Genomic DNA, 17,387 nt, shown 5'->3' on the forward strand with positions numbered 1-17,387 from the left:
GAAGGCTCTAAAGTTTTTGTAAAACATTTTTTTTAAAAAAGTATTTGCGGACATGGCTGCCAGCAATAGCCTGATGATAAAGAGAGAATTAGAGAATTATGAAAAATCAGGGTACATTGTAAAGGGCGCGGCACATTTAGTAGTTTAATTGAATCACTTATTAGCAACCGCCTTTTTTATTATCCATAGAAACATTATTTATTCTTTGCTCCTTTTCAATCATCTAGATTGATTTATTGATTGACAGGGTATGCTAGTCTCACTCCTTGACCTTTTCGTTCTGGTATTTCAGAGAATACTGCAACCCCAAAAGTGTAGCTCATGATGTCCTGAGTAACTGCTGGTGAAAAAATAAAAAAGCACGTTTGTGAATAAGTCGATGTTAGAAACAAAAATGTAAATGTAAGTTAAGTGACATAGTAAGCCCTATCAGTAAAGATATGGCACACACTGTCAATTTACATGTATGATAGTATCATAATATATAGTATTATTTGAAGATCGCACAGTTATTAGTGCCAACAGACAACCTTTGACATTTTAACCATAGTCTTATGTCGCCTAAAATATATTTGTGCAGGTTTTTTTTTTTTACTTGAATAATTTGTGTTTAGTTCCCAAACTGCAGGAATATTTGGATTTGTTTGTACAGTCATTTCAATATGAAATATATACATACTCTAAGTAACTTTTTTCCAAGTTTTTGGAAAAACACACACCACCAGTCTATATTTAAAAACAGGCAGCTCTATGCTTTAAAAGGGACTAATAAAAGTGCAGAAATAACGCTACACTGATATAATGTTGCCAAGATAACCTACCGTAATTTTCGGACTATAAGCCGCACCTGAATATAAGCCGCAGCAGCGGCATACCACTCTCGGTTCCACTTTTACTTTTGCGCGCTACCTGTCTCACTCTTTTCCGACCTCCAGCTTTTCCTGCTGGAACCCGCCGCTTAAAGGTGGGGGTCCGCGGACCGGCCATAGAGCCCATAGAGTTAAAGGTGTTGGCCGGTAGCTGTAAAAATCCATAGATTAGCCGCACCGTTATATAAACCGCAGCGTCGAAAAATAGGGAAAAAGGCGCGGCTTATAGTCCGAAAATTACGGTAAATACATTTCTACACAAAATACGAAATCATTTAAAAAAAGGTTCTGTATTTAACACTGATGTGTGCCGAAGGATATGTTGTGATTTAAATGCCCAGTGTTTGTGTCCCTCTCTGACCTTCTCTCCCTCCTCCAGGAGGCGCAGCAGGGACGTGTTGTCGGTCCTCTGCTCCTCCTCGGGGCCCCCTGACTCCAGCAGCTGGTCCTGAAGCTGGTCCTGGCTGTCCTCGTCGGCCCCGTCCGCTGTGGACCGGGACCTCTTCAGAGGAGCCTTTACCAGGCCTGCAGGGAGGAGAAAACAGGGATTTCAGTGTGAGCACGAACCAAGAAGGAAAACAAACTAAAGTTGTGCTATATAAAAACCAGCAGGCGATTACAACTATCACAATGTAACTGGCTAATGTGAATATACATTGAAATTCAATCAATCAAATTACAGAAATGTGATTGTTCTCATGAGAAGGCCGAGTCATATTGTCATCTAGTGGCGATGTCAGTAGTCAGTGGATATAAAATACTACAATACCCACGGCGCCCACTTCATTAGAGACACGGATATAGAGAGCAACCCATCTGATCACTTTCCTCTACATCATGGCCACTTTTAACATTTCAACTGTGTACTTTGAAGATTGACGTTAACCTCATTAGCGTCATCATTTTAGTTGTGAAAAAAAAGAAATACAAAAATCAGGTCACAGGCCAGCATTCCCTGGGGTCGTCTCTGTACCTTTGACTCTTGCGATGGTGTCCTCTCCGTGCTCAGGCTCATGCTGGGTGGTCTCTCCTTCTGTGGTGTGCTCCACAGAGTGCTGGTACATGCCGGGGTTTCCAGACAGCAAACGCACGTAGTACTCCTTACTGTCGTAGCTGATGGCCCGCCGGTAACGGAGAGGCTTCTGGAGGAGGGACAAAACAGAAAGAATGTGAGTTGGTAACATTAACACTTATGCTTAATGAGCATAATGAGTCAGTCATGTCTCAATATGTTGTGTGTATACGAGTAGATTTTTTTTGTACATTTCGGGGATTTAAAAAGTTCTCTAATACAGTTCATACAGTATGGTGGCCCACAGGGGCCAACGTGTTACAACAAAAACAATGCAAATGCTCCAAAACACATGCAAATAAAGAAGCATCTTCACCAACTTGACGAAACATGGCAGAATTGACTAAAAGCGCTGCATAAACTAAACGTAGCAAATACAAAACATTGCAAATAAAAAACACTGCAAGGAGCTCAAAACACTTAGACCGGGGACAGGAGCGCTTGTTGACGTTTGGCGGTTATAACGTTTTGTAAAAGCTGCGCATGTGTTGGCAAGTTTGTAAAGATGTTTCTTCATTTGCATTTGTTTTGGCACGTTTGTGTTTTATATTTACATAATTTTGTGTTTTAAGCCGTTGTAGTGCATTTTTTAGGGTCGGCCACCATAAGTTCCACTTGTTTGTGGACTCCAACACTATGACATTCGGCTTGGGATAAGTTGAGATAGTTTTAAGATGATAATAATATTAAAAGACGGTTTGCCTTTGAACCATACAAAAAAAGAGCCGTTACGTTACGTCCGCGGAGCCGTTACATTAAGTCTTCCTCACACACACACACACACTTTTCTCAGCTGCAGCTCCACCAATTTCTCCTCCCTGAGACGGTGGGACGCGGCGAGGCTGTGAGGCGGTGAGCCCAGCCAGGCTGCGGGTGTGTGTGTGTGTTCGGGCTGGGTTTCGCTGTGTCTTGCTGTCTCTCAGACGGCGACTGGGCTCACAGGGAGGGGGGGGGGTAGGAGCTCCAACAAGCCGTTTAGGACAGAGAGTGAATACACACACTTTACAGAGATGCTGTATGAGAAACCAATGTGATTTTGGAAAATTGCACAATGTAAATCTATTCTAGTAGACCTCAACAATGGAATTATGATCAGTAGAAATGGCATGACATGGGACCTTTAACATCTGAACCAGGTCCTTCAAAGTGACCTGATCATACCCACTTCCAACTGAGGGACATTATCTTGATTTAGAAGAAGAATATGGGATGATGAATATTTTGTTTACATGCATAGGTCACACATAGTTAGATTAATCACAATGTTGTTCGTTCTCAAATTGTGATGTTCACTGGCTTGAGTTTCAAACGTATGGCAATCAAACAGCTGTGATGCAGAGACTGTCCATTGTTACCATTCAATTGGTACAAACATTAAAATGAACTCTCTTTTGTACAATAGCCAGGAGGCCTTTTTGGATACCACCCAACAAAGTCACAGCAAAATAGTCCTGGGTCAGCTGAACATATGCATGTTCACGTGCAAATGCACGGAGATACAAGCAAATATATTTACACACGGAGATGTCCTGTCAACTCCACCACAAGTCGGAATTGTTACTGTGTTGTTGCTGTAAAAATATTTATTCTGATTTGCACGTTTCTCTCTACCATGCGGTCACACCAGGCATCAACGGCAATTATTTTATCCCATGGGAGGTACCTGGGTAAGGACCCCAGCCAGGGCTGAGCGAACCAGGGGCACCAGAGGGGGAGGAGAGGGCTGGAGAACGTGAAAAGAGGGAGGATGAGGATGTTATGACGTCAGTTTCTCCAGAAGGGTTCTGAAGATGACCATGAACTCATGGCTGCTTCATTTAAATCTACAGAGAAGTTATTTCAAAGGGTTTAATGTTATGTCCCTTTACAAATGTTTTATTCATAAGCCATTATCAGAAAATAAATACCTTAAAAAACAACCGTGTTTGATTCACTTTGCTCTCAAACAGCAGCTAACTATACTCATGTTACAGGATCATTGAAGTGCTTCTGAGCTTCAGCTTCTAAACGTTGTCTTTACACACCGTTCATTTCTCGTAAGAACCCGATTGGTGCTGCAGCTGCACATAGTGGCAGAGTGGCTCCATCTTTAGCTACTCCTGTCATCAACCCCAGGGGACAAATATCTGTTTATTCTTTATAAGAAAATGAATGCAGGCATATAGTGCTATTTATTACTGGAACGCACGCATGACCCCCGTGCCCGTGGTTGTGATGCTTAAGTCAGTATGTGTTTGCACTGATCCATCCACATTATTGAATGAAAATCTTCTTCTGCTCATTAAAACCTGCAGCGTCAGAAAGCAAGATGACTACCAGGCAGCAGAGACTGTGTCATGCCAGCACACTGTGCCATTCCTCACGGCCAATCAAATATTCAGAAATGAGACCATGGCAACATACTAATCCAGATTTAAAGCTGAATACCTGTGCTGAGTTGCTGTTTGGCTCCAGCTCAGGGATGAATGGGTAGTGGATATAGAACAGGTCGTTGCGGACCATCTTCTTCCTCATCCGGCAGGGCCCCTCCGTCATCTCCAGCACAAATTTGTCCAGGCTGGAGCCGATGGGCGGGCCCCAGAGGCCCCTCTCACGCAGCAGCTCGTATTCGATGGACGCCCACTCCTCTGTCACATACTTCAGAGCGTTCTGCTGCCGCTGGGAGATGGAGGGAACGATGAGTCACTTTAAAACGATAAATTATACATGCTGCTACACCAGCCTGTGAAAATGTGCCTGCACGGTTACAGGCTGTCAGTTTGTGCTGTAATGAATCATCTGCAATAAACCAGCTTAAAGTTTTTGTGAACACACTGTTTCTGAACAAAGAATAAATACAACTTGAGTGTTGAGTGCGGTACCTCTTGATATTCTTTGTACTGCATGGCCACCAGGTCTCGAACAACAGCAATGTGTGTGAACATCCACTGGAACGTCTCCTGTTAAACACAAATATACACCGATGTGAGATAGCTGACAAACATACCTTAAATATTGTATGGCTGCACAATTATGGTAATACTGTATGGACTAGTGCAATACTCAAATCGCAGGAAGCACAATATCCGTTAAAATTAAATGTTGATTTAAGTATTGTGAAGATGCAGAGATATTCATGACATCAAATAATTTACAACAGACTAAAGAAAACAAAAAAACGTGTTTGGTACGGATTCTCATAAAATACCACATTATATGGAAATCCCTGAAACCCCCACTCACCCCTATTTGGTTTAAAGGGGCCATGTTATCCTTCTTTTCACGTTCATATCAGTAGGCCGTTTATATAAGAAATGGCAGTACTTGATATTTTATCGAAATAACCAAATACTCCCCCATGAATGAATCATGAAGCAGAGGAATATTGTTTATATCATTTTTGGATTTTCTGTTATGCACTCTTTCTAAATGTTATTTATTTTCATTTGGAATGGATTAGTACTAAAAAGAAAAAAAATCTAAATGCAAGGAAGATCACTGTCTTAATTGTTACATTGTACTTGACCTTCAATTAAAAAAACATAAAAAATGAATCCCTAAAAATGATAACTACCTCCTATAATGTAATTGCAATATCAGTCATAAATAATTGTAGTTAAGTCTTTCCCAGATAGTGCAGCCTTAATGAGTACATTTGCTGTGTCAGCTGTTTGTGTGTGTACCTGTGCAGACAGGCTGTTTTTGTTCAGGCTGTTCTCCCTCTTGTTGCGCCGGACGCCTGTCAGCTTGGAGAGGCCGAAGTTGCTGCTGACCCGGGACAGTTTGGACTGGGTCACTGGCGCCGCTGCCTCCCCGCGACTTATGCACTTCTTCTCATGGACTGAGAGACACACAAAAACAAAGCGTCTACATGAGCGTTTTCCCACTAAGCCATTTGAACAAGATGAGTTCAAGGTAAGATGCTGACAAAATACATTTATATTATTTGGAATGTTTTATCTTAACATTACAACTGTGGTAAAACTGCCAAATGAAGCAAATGTTATTCTGAAACCTGGGTAAAAAGATGACTGAAACAATAGATCTACTGTACCAAAACAAAATTGTAAAAATAAAATCTTCTCTCATGACTAATGGCTGCATTAAAACACAAAAAAAGAGCTGCAAGATTTTCTAGCTATGTAACCATTAAATGGACAATCACGTACTGTATAGATATTATGTACAATCAATAAGTTGCTATTTGCTACATTACATCCATATTTTACTGTTATTATAATGCGTATTACACATTAATACACCCCTTTTAAAACCCTATGGCACCTGTATTAAACCTGTATTACACCCATAATATACCCATGTTATTACATGCATATTACACCCATCTAACACCAGTATTACACTGTTATTGCAGCCATTTTACACATGGAAGCAGCCAGTAAAATGACTGTATCCCAATGGACACGGAAACCATTTAAGGGTTAAATATTCAGTTATGTGTTGCTAGTTGCATTTTACACAGACAATTTGAAGGCACCCACACCAGTCTCTTAAAAATAAAATAATTTGTGACGGTGGCTAAATGTTTGTCTCAATATGAATGTCGTTTGAATAAACGTTTTTTTCCCCTTTCTTTGGCTGCTGTCACTTTCATATTTACTGTTTTTTATTAATATACAGCTTGTTTCCAAGACGGATTTCTCGTATACATTTTCTTAATTACTTAATCTTGTGCATATTCTTTATGAGTCTTTTCAAGTTTTCTTACAATTTTTTTCTTATTGTCCATTTTGAAGATCTAGCTAACACTGAACATTATTCTGTCAAGTAACATTAAAGGTGGGTTAGGTAATTTTGGAGAAACCAGCTAGAATTTGAAAATAAAAAGCCGGAACAAATCTGCCACTTCCTTACAGAGCCCCTCCTCCAACACACACGAACGCGCACATGACCAATGAGGGCACGAGATAAGTTTGTGCACAGATGGAAGGCTGACAGGCATGTAGGCCATCCAGTTATTTTAGCCGGGCCGGCTAAAATGATTGGTCGTACTTTTTACAGTACCACGGCTTCCACAGGTGACTTTTTTAATGAATTTTTTGTCAAAGCACTTTAGATATTCATTGCTAATCGGGATGTTAAGAGCATTCCATGGAATATAACAAAAAGTGTATCTCGAGCCGGTTTCTCAAACTTACCTACCCCACCTTTAAGTGTGTAAGAAATAAAACTCACAGACATGGATCAGAGATACTGAGCTAGTGCACAGCCAGTTAGTGTGTTTTGTATCTTGACGTGTGTGTGTGTGCCTCACCCAGGTGGTTCTGCCAGCTCTTCAGGGCCGGCTCCTCCAGGGCGGGCCTGGCCGTGGCGATGTCCACGTGTCCTCTGTCGTTGCAGGGAAGAGACACTTTGAATATGTCCTCAAGCATCTGCCTCTTGCTGTGCATCAGCTCCGTCCACACCCTGTTCACCGCCTTCAGCAGCAGCTGCCGCCCTGTGGAGGGAGCACAACATTTACTATTATTCCTACAATACTTTGATTTGGAATTTTTTGCAACACAAAAAAGCACACATATGTTATACACGTATCATGACACCCTTACTAATATATATTGCTTTGAATAAGGTTTTAAAATCCCGCAAACTATAACAATGTGCTGAATTTGAGTCCGAATTTGTCTCACTCATTAATTGGAATTAAGCCTGTCCGACATGAGAAGCTGGAAATAATACTAAAGTAACATTTGAGAAAATAAATTATACAGATAGACCTAAGACTAAAAAATCTAAGAGAACATGTTTCTAAAAAGAATTGTACACAATAAGACTTTGGAATATGTGTTTGAAAAACATATTTCTATTTTTAACAAATGTATAAAGTTTGGCTTTCTCACCAGGGGATAATCATTTAGATGGTTGGTTGACAATAGGGGTGCACAATTGACCCTTACATGGTTTCTATACCCTGTAGGATACAGTCATTTGACAGGCCATGGCCATGTGTAAAATGGGTGTAATAACAGTGTAGTTGCAGAGTAATATTGGTTTTACATGGGTGTAATATGGGTCTAATAACAGTATCATACAAAAAACAGTGTAACATGGGTGTAATACGGGTGTATCAATGGTGTCATATGGGTGTAACTTGGGTGTAAAAAAGGTGTAAAAGGGGTGTATCAATGTGAAATATTGGTGTAATAACAGCGTAATATGGGTGTAATGTAGAAAACAGATATTTAAATCTGAATGCACATCTGGGTTAATCATATCCAATTGTAGTTAGCAAAATGTTTGGTAAAGGCAAAAATATTAATGAGAAATGTTGATCGCCAAAACACACACACACACACACACACACACACACACACACACACACACACACACACACACACACACACACACACACACACACACCCTCGCTGACGTCCTGGCTGTGCGTAGTGTCCGTCTCGTTCTCCGTGGGCATCATGACGTGCCAGGTTGTCATCCTGGCCTCCGCCTCCAGACCGAAGCCCTCCACGCTGCTGCAGAGACAAACAGACTTCCTGCTAAACTGCCACATATAGAGAAGTAGGTGGAGGGGGGAGGGGGGGTGGGATTGTTTGGCTTCTCTGCAGACTGCTGTCTGTAGTCGTACAGTGTCAGCGTATGTGTTACAGCATATTGTGTCCCCAGCAGGCTAGGAAAATCTGATTCTACCCACCTGCTGCACTTTTGGAAAGGACACACTCTACTAAAATAAACACTGACACAATCACCGTCTGAGTCACAGAAAACAAGTGTGAGAGTCGGTGGTAAACTGATGGTATAATACTAGTCACAGCCAGATCTGTTCAGAAATAATCCCTAGGAGTGGAACAGATGGAGCTGAGGAACCAAATGTAAACAAAATATTATTAAAATGGCTCTGTTGAGATGAATCAACTGCTTGGAGATGTCCAGCCCCTTAAATTATCATGTAAAATATGCTGCCAGCCAATAGAAGTGTGTGTGATACATAGTGATGTTATTATGTTACAGAAGTAAACAAAGGAGTCCAATGGAGGAGTTTCGGGGGGGGGGCTATACTTTGCAATATAGCCTTTGCAGACCATTTACATGCACATTCTCTTCACCCACAGCACTGCTACCTGACACCTTCAGAAGTACTCTTGACGACTCGGCCATCGTCTGCCTCATCTCTAATGAGGACTACAGGGAGTACAGGGAACTAATGCCAGAGGAACCACCTCCAGCTCAACGCAGGGAAGACCAAGGAGCTGGTGGTGGACTTAAGACGGCACCAACAGTCTCCCAATGAAAATCCAGGAAGCAGACATCGAGATTGTGAAATCCTACAAATACCTTTGTGTTCATCTGAACAATAAACTGGATTGTTCGGATAACTGCACTGCTCCCTTTCTCTCTACAAGGAACAGACTGTATCTGCTGAGGACACTGAGGTCTTTTGGGGTGCAGGGGGGCCTCCTGCAGACCTTCTATGACTCTGTTGTGGCATCAGCCATCTTTTAAGGCGTGGCCTGCTGGGGCTGCTGCATCTCGGCTGCTGACGGGAAGAGACTGCACAGACTGTTAAGGAAGGCCAGCTCTGTCCTGGGGAGTCCTCTGGACACTGTGGAGGAGGTGGGAGACAGGAGTCCTCTGGACACTGTGGAGGAGGTGGGAGACAGGAGTCCTTTGGACACTGTGGAGGTGGTGGGAGACAGGAGAATGGCAGAAAAGCTGTCCTCCCCTCTAGACAATGTGTCCCTCCCCCTCCAGGACACCCTGTCCGCACATTGCAGCTCCTTCAGGTTGCTGCACCCGTGTTGTCTCAGGGAGAGATACCGCAGGTCTGTACAACCACCATGTCCCCTGGTAACCCCCACACACGTCACAATAGAGACTATGACACCCATGCTGTGAAATTACATCAATATTTAATGATGTAAAAACACAAACAAATAAAGACTACGACACCACTGTTGTGCAATAACACTTGAGTGCAATATGTAAATTGGAAATGTAGTACGAATGTTATTTTATTTTTTAAATAAACATTATGTGCATGCCCTTTCTAATAGTGTTTTATCTCTTTGTCTCTATCTTCACTTTTGCTGTAACAATGTAAAAAGGTATGCTGGTCTTCTCAAAAACCTATAACACACTACTGGAAAGGGAAAACCCCAAAAGATAGGGCCTCTTTAACTATCATAACAAAGACCTAAAGCCCATTTGTTTGAGAAGATCCGACGAGCAGACGGTACATTTTGCTGCCGGTTAGTGTGGTCAGACTGAGCGGTGAAGTTCATCCTTACACAGTTTATGAGCGCGAATATTCCAGATGGTGCCAGAAAACACTATCACACAAGTACAGAGAAAGACTCTTTTAGCCCCGGGGCCTTACCTTCCGCTGTGCAGGCAGATGAAGCAGTGAGCCAGGCAGGCCACAAAGTCCTGGTCGTGGTTGCCCGGCCCCAGCACCAGGTTGCGGTTGACGGTCAGGACCCTCAGGGCGTCCAGCAGGGCCACCTGCTGAGCCACCGTCTTGTGGGGTCGACAAAGCTGGTACAGCACTGTCCGGTTCAGACAGTGGTAGATGGTGTCCAGGGACAGACCCTGGGAACGCCGCTTGGACTGTAGGAGGAAGAAAACAAACAGGTGGAGGAGGTCAGAGCAATAATGTAAAAATAAGAGATGTTTAGTTGTGCGGCTGGTACGCTGCTGTGCTCTGCATGTGGATAAAGCTGCTGTGGAAATCTTTCAGCATGGGAAAGAAGATTTGTTTGAGCAACCAGGGCTGAACTGGGTTAAGTCCTCAGAGGGTTGTGAATGTAGCTTTGTTGTGTTGTTGTTTCTGTGTCTGAGTAGAGAACTGCTTAAAGACTTAATGTGGATACATATTTGTAAAACAGGCTTCCTTCCATCAAGATTTGATGTTTAGGACACTAAAAAGTCACAGTGTTTAGTCTTGTGAGAAGTTGGAAGTTGCACAGGGTAGTGCAGCTACGTGAGTTTTTATTGATATTATATCTACTGAGTCGTTAAGATGCAATAGATGCAAAGGCACTATCAAAATAAATCATTTTAAAACCTTACTTAGTTCATAAATTGGTTGCCACATTCACCAAGCACCCGTTGTATTGGGTGTACTTACGTGTGTCATGTGTCCACTGATTTAAAGGAAATGTAAATACATTGTAATTCCTTCTGCATGACTCAGCATGAAGTGCTTCTTAATCCCTAATCACTCCAGGACGTTTCCAAGCCACAAGGACGCATTATGGTTGGACACATTGATTTCAGAGCATAATCTCCTAATCTTCTCACTTGCACAGTAGTCTGTTCAGAAGCATGACAAGGAGGATCCAAATCCAAACACATGACTCTAATGCTCTTCTTTTAACTTAACCTTGGAGTTCAAGGGACATTTTTAAAGATGTTTGAAGTGGAGTTTTATCTATAGTCAGTGTAATCTCTACAATAAAGTGGACATATTATGCTCTTTTTCAGGTTGTTTGTATTTAGTGTCTCTACTGTGACATTTCTCCATACTTTAATGTTCAAAAAGCTCTTTTTCCTCATACTGCCTGTGCTGCAGCACCTCTTTTCACCCTCTGTCTGAAACCAGGGCCCGCTCTGTTGTGATTGGTCAACCATGAAGAGAGGTCCCGCCCCATAGCCCATCATGTAAAATGTGTTGGAGCGCTAGCTAATATAAGCGCAGTTGTAACATAGTGATGTCACTTTGTTACGGGGGGAACTGAGGGCGGTAGAGAAACTGAGGGCTGCAGTCAGATGGCTGCTGCTTATCTCATTTATGCTGAGTGTGTGCACTGGTTACATTAAGTGGACACTCACAGTAATACTCACAGTAACACTCACAGACAGACTGTTTCATTTCCCTGAGAGACTGCCTGTGTGTCGGATTGATACGTGTGGTTGTTATGATTTGACTCTGGTACACAGCCAAACTTCAACTATGGGAAATGTAGTCTGGCCTCCTCATGCCTGCAGCAACACTGCAGGCACAGGAGGGGAATCTGTCATAGAGAGACATCAATACAATATACCCTTGCTAGGTTTACAGACATCAAATAAATTCACACCCGTTTAATTTTATTGACTAACTTTATACTCTTCTGACCTTAAATATATTCTTATGACCGTAAGTCCAAAAATATCCTTGATTTATACTGTATGACATATTTGTTTTGTAAGTACTGTTGTTTTTAACCTGAATGTTTTGTATATTTTCCTTTCGTCAACAACAAAAAGAACCTCATTGCTGCAAATACACACACATTCTGGATCTTGAAGATTTGTTGGTTTGTACCTGTCCTATGAGTTGCACGATGAAGTCCACCACCAGCTTGGAGTCCTTGTTGAACATGCCCTGCCACAGCTTGTCCACCACGCGTTGGGTGAAGTAGAACACGTTGTTGACCAGAATCTGATAGCTGCCCCCGCTGCTGAGGGGCAGAGAGGCATCTTCACCTGAGAGGAGGAGCAGCAAGAGAGGCGATCAGCTGCCATTTTCTGTGACTCCTGTGCAACTATTCTAAGAATTCTTCATCTTACAGTAGAATCACATTACTGAAGAAATGAAAAGGGTTTAAAGGGGCCCTATTCTGCTCGTTTGCAGGATCATATTTGGATGTTGTGGCTCTACTGTGACATGTTATCATCTTTTTAAAGGTCCCCTATTATACTGTTTTTCATCAATATATTATAGGTTTCAGACATATTCAAAACATGTCTCTGAAGTGTTTGGCTCGAAATACCAAACAGATGATTGCAGCATCCCATAATCCCCTCTGTTTCAGCCCTGTTTCCAAAGTGCTGATTCTCTGTCTGTTACTTTAGATCAGGGGTGCCCAACCAGTCGATCGCGATCGAGGGGAGATTCCCAGTCGATCGCGAGATGTGTCTAAAAATAGAACAACAATATTCTGTTTTATCGTTAATGTCCTGTAACATAATCTGCCTGTGCCAGAATAACGCACTTGAACGCATCAAAGCTTTGTGATTGGCCGGCGTGACCGCATGTGTCGGGGCGGGGCTGGTGGGCAGTCGAAACTATTTCGCTGACGTTGTCCGTGTCAACAGGAGGGACAGTCTGCACACACAAGACCGCAAGTATGGCAGAAGCAAAAAAGCCCAAAATATATAATTTTCACTCCGAGTGGAAGGATGATTATTTTTGTATCTATTCCAATTCAAAGTCCATCTGTCTCATCTGCAATGCGAGCGTGGCTTTATCGAAGAAGGGTAATTTAGGAGCGGCATTTCAAAACAGTGCACACACGCTACAAGACGGAATTCCCTTCTAATTCTGCCCTAGGCTCCCAAAAGGGGAGGGGCCTGAAAGGACAGCTAAATGCACAGCAGTCCATTTTCACCAGGCCCAACAACAAGAGCAAGGCTGCTACCATAGCATCTTATCGTGTCAGTCACGTTCTTGCGAAACACATGAAGTCTTTCAAAGACGGCGAAGTTGTGAAAGATGTATTCCTGGAGGCTGCCGACGCGCTTCTGGGGGACAGTAAAAATAACAGTAGCATTTCAACAGGTTTTGATATAATAAAAACTCAAGTTAGATACTGTTATTAATCAGCTGTAAGTTTGAGTTTGTTTGAACTTATTCATTTTAATTATTGTACAAAATGGTATAAGAATGCAAACATTAAGATCTGTTCTGTTTAAATTGATTTTAGTCTATTATCAATTCAGGTTAAGAAACTAGTGTTGCTTGCATCCTATTTGAAAGGCATTTCTCTTTATACTCTAATAAAATGCAACAACAAATGGGTTTGATTCTATTAATTTTGTCTTTTATTGCACTTTGGCAGCAGATTCCTGTGTAGCTTCAGATCTGAGTTGTGTTATTAGTAAGCCTAATTTATACTTTTGTAGCAACACTATTTTTAAATAATGGCAAAGATAGGGTTCAGTGTATTTTCTTTTTTCCCTGTGTCATATGTGGCAGCACTGTTCAATGTTTCTTGAAAACATTACCCACTGTAGTATGTGACGTGTGAATAACCTCCAACTATGTATCAACAACACGGTTGTGTAACTTCAGTTAAATACTTGTATGTGTGTAGATTAGAAAGAGGTAAGATAAAGGATCTGCAGTATTTTATGAAGTATTCATCGTACAAAGGTCAGTTTTATACAAGTAGAAGTGTGTATTTACCCGGTAGTAGGCTGTCAGTAATTGCTACGACTCTCTATTTGGACTGGTAGATCTCAGCAGACTGGCAACTTTAAAAGTAGCTCTCGGTTCAGAAAAGGTTGGGCACCCCTGCTTTAGATGAAAATAAGGAGCCATTCCCCACTCCCCTCTGAGAGATATTTGGTTAAAAAGAACACAATGGTGTGCTGCAGGACCTCTTTTCACCCTCTGTCTGAAACCAGAGCCAATGAGGTCAGAGGTGATGCATATTAAAGGATACAAATAAAATATATATAAATGTTTTGTATAGCCTATAATGTTGGTGTATTGTACTTTGCTGTAATAGACTGCAGACTATATATAACTCAAGAAGCCGTTGAGAAAACTGAAGATGCTTGCAGTTCTCCGGGTTTAAGAGTGTGATTTGCTGACTCGTGTTGCGGCCATCGGAGAAATGTGTCCAAGCTGTCCAGCAGCATGCTCATCAGTGCCATTTCTGCCAAATCATCATAATGTATGTAATACCCATGCTGGAAAAAAAAGTTGTCTTCTCATTCAAACCTTGGTAATTGAGTATTATATTTGTCACTGTGGTGGACTATTTGTTCACGTTTATAAAGCCTGCATGAAACAACATAGGAACGGACAGTGTGAAGTATCTAGATGTGCATAATGAGTATTTTTACTTTCGTTACTTTAGTTTAAGTATATAATATTTTGATGCTAAGACTTTTGGACTTTTACTTGTAACAGAGTATCCCTACTCTCTTGTATTTTTACTTTTACTTAAGTACAAGAAGGAAGAGTGGTGAGGAAAATAAAAAGGGCCTGATTTTTTGTAGTCTTACCTAGCAGCACATCAGCAGCCAGAAGATGCTCCATGACACCGTCCAGGATGTTGGACTGAAACTCTTTCTGCTGGGTTCTGGTGGAGCGCTCAGGGGAGGCCTGGCAGCACAAAACACACATTTGCAACCATTAATAAACTAAGAATTATGATGGGAAGGAATCGTTTGTTGGATTTAAGTTATGGACGGTGCGTCCTCACCTCAAGCAGCAGGTCGATGATGGGCGTCTGCTTGCTGGCCGGGGTCATGCAGAGGTTGTCCATGATCAGGACCCTCATGAAGTCGAAGACGTACTTTTTGGCAGGGTGGTTGGTTAGAGACGTCTTGGAGCCCACGTTACAGTATTCAGACTGGCTGCGGTTCATACCGGAGTCCCCGGCAAAGGCCTTGAACTCTTCTGCGGGAGACCCCGCCTCGTCGTCCAGATCAGTGACCTGGAACAGAAGGCGGGTGAAGAGAACTTATCAAGATTTTATTTTAAAAACAGGATCATGCAGGATACACATGACATGACACTTTATTACAGGGAAGCATTTACATTTGAGACACTGACACTCTACAGCTTGTTAAAGATTGGGGTGATTTTTAACATTTATTTATAACTTGCTATCCTGCTAAACAGAACTGATCATAAACTTGTGTGTACGTTTTATTTTCTGGCATATTTGAAATTCCAATGGAAAACTCCCATTGTTTTTTGTATTGAATTTTTTTTAAAAGGGAGACTTGTGAGGCTTACTTCCACCACTCTATGGCTTCCGAAAACAATTGTAGAGCCTTACCATCTCGGAGTAGGGTCTGATGTTGAAAGGGAAGACAGTCGCTGCCAGGGCACAGAGGAACTCAGCACTGTGCCACATAGACGCCAGGTCGGTCAAGTTGTGGTAAAGATACCTAAAGAACTGCATGAGGGTGACCGGGTAATCCCGCAGCCAGGAGCCTTCCTCCTCTGACTGCCATGGCTGGAAAGAGACGCAAAGGAAAACAAACTGTTTATTCAAGCTTCATATCTAGAAGCAATGAAAGTGCTGGTTTTTCAATCTTAGACTGGTTTGGAGGATTTAAGTGAACTTGTTCAGTAGCAGCCTGTGCCGCGAGGGAGCGCTAGGCTCTAATTTCCCAGGAGGTCGAGTGTAGCTTCTCAGCAAAGAGCACTTTGAGAGCCACTGAAAACTCCCAGGTGTGTTTGAATGAGGATGAAAATAGCATGTGTGTCGAGTCATTTTCGTTGGATTAATGGAGCCTAAAATCATGCTTTTAAAGAATCCAGGCAGGAACTGTTGGGAAATCACCACTTAAAAATGACTAATAGACTGACATGTTATCTGTTTGTGTTGGATTTAATTGCTAAAAAGATGTGTAAATATGTCTCTTAAATATGTAGTTGGAATAATAATCCTGAAAAATAGACCAACTTTCTAGGAAAAGACAATATATGTGAACATAGGACAGTATTTACATACATTATGCAAGTGTGTAATGTGTTGTTTTTATTTGCAATGTATATGTTATTAGGATGATTATGTTATTTTTGAAAATGGCAATAACATGGATATTAAAATTGTGGGGGAAACTTCTGAAGCAATTGGAGTCAGGAGTCAGAGAGACACGAGGAGAGCTGGAGCTTTGATGGCAAACACTGACGGTTTATTTGGAGCTTCGGCCGGAGAATTCACAAGACATGTTACGGGCCACGGTTTGACCACATGGTAGAGAGGCCACAATCAATTTTGAAGAACTCTTCTGTAGTTCGAGGTTTTAACTAGTTCGGAGTGTAATAATCAACATTCTTTCTCAGCGAGACTAAACAAATATGGACCCTGAATCTAACTAGAGCTGTCGTCCATAGAAAGGAATGTGCGCCAGGGAACCTACGTTCCTAAAAAGAAGGGCTTCTAGATGTCCCTGAACAAAAAACTATCTCATGTCAACTTGTGCTTGGTCATAAGCTGGCAACAACAATGCGCCCAAGCTGCCCCTCCTTAAGAGAGATAGCAGCTATACCCAAGGCCGTAGACCTATGCCATGAGAAAGGAGACAGTGAAAAGAGGAAATGATGAACTGTGTCAAAGGTTGAATACCTAGGCAAATTATTCCACAACAAAAATGACTTACAGTATGACACTCCAATGATCTTAGTGTAAGTGAGTGTAGTGTAGGCTGGAGGGTGTTCCTCACCAGGTTGAGCATGCTGCGCAGCATGGCCAGCAGCAAGAAGGCAGCCTCGGTGTACACGTTGTGGATGGAGCCTACCACTGTCCCACTAGAGGCTGGTATGCCAAAAATGAACGTCCAGAGGGAGTCCAGGTCAAACTGACAGGAAATACAGAAACACACATCCTCACCAACAGATTGAAAATACAAGTACAATCATAAGACATCATTGAGATATGTGAAATGGGACACAACGATAAATTGCACTGAAAAAACTGAAACGTGGCCGTTAATCAAATGTATTATTTCAACAGATTTCACATAACCATATGAGGTTAGTTGAA

The 17,387-nt window shown here is 42.0% G+C and overlaps 1 protein-coding gene across 1 annotated transcript in view; it reads right to left on the reverse strand.

The window, feature by feature from the left end:
- wdfy3 (WD repeat and FYVE domain containing 3) overlaps nt 1-17,387 on the reverse strand; it is a 104,169-nt gene that overhangs the window by 20,057 nt on the left and 66,725 nt on the right. The window contains exons 33-45 of the mRNA XM_079689878.1: nt 17,068-17,202; nt 15,672-15,851; nt 15,090-15,323; nt 14,890-14,989; nt 12,200-12,360; nt 10,271-10,500; nt 8,299-8,408; nt 7,196-7,378; nt 5,604-5,761; nt 4,803-4,880; nt 4,369-4,599; nt 1,843-2,011; nt 1,231-1,394 (exon numbers count right to left, since the gene is read on the reverse strand). Coding sequence (XP_079546004.1) covers nt 1,231-1,394; nt 1,843-2,011; nt 4,369-4,599; nt 4,803-4,880; nt 5,604-5,761; nt 7,196-7,378; nt 8,299-8,408; nt 10,271-10,500; nt 12,200-12,360; nt 14,890-14,989; nt 15,090-15,323; nt 15,672-15,851; nt 17,068-17,202 — 2,133 coding nt within the window. The remainder of the gene's footprint in view (nt 1-1,230; nt 1,395-1,842; nt 2,012-4,368; nt 4,600-4,802; nt 4,881-5,603; nt 5,762-7,195; nt 7,379-8,298; nt 8,409-10,270; nt 10,501-12,199; nt 12,361-14,889; nt 14,990-15,089; nt 15,324-15,671; nt 15,852-17,067; nt 17,203-17,387) is intronic.

This window comes from Notothenia rossii, assembly GCF_949606895.1.
Source record: "Notothenia rossii genome assembly, chromosome: 6".
In the NCBI taxonomy this organism is placed as follows: Eukaryota; Metazoa; Chordata; class Actinopteri; order Perciformes; family Nototheniidae; genus Notothenia; species Notothenia rossii.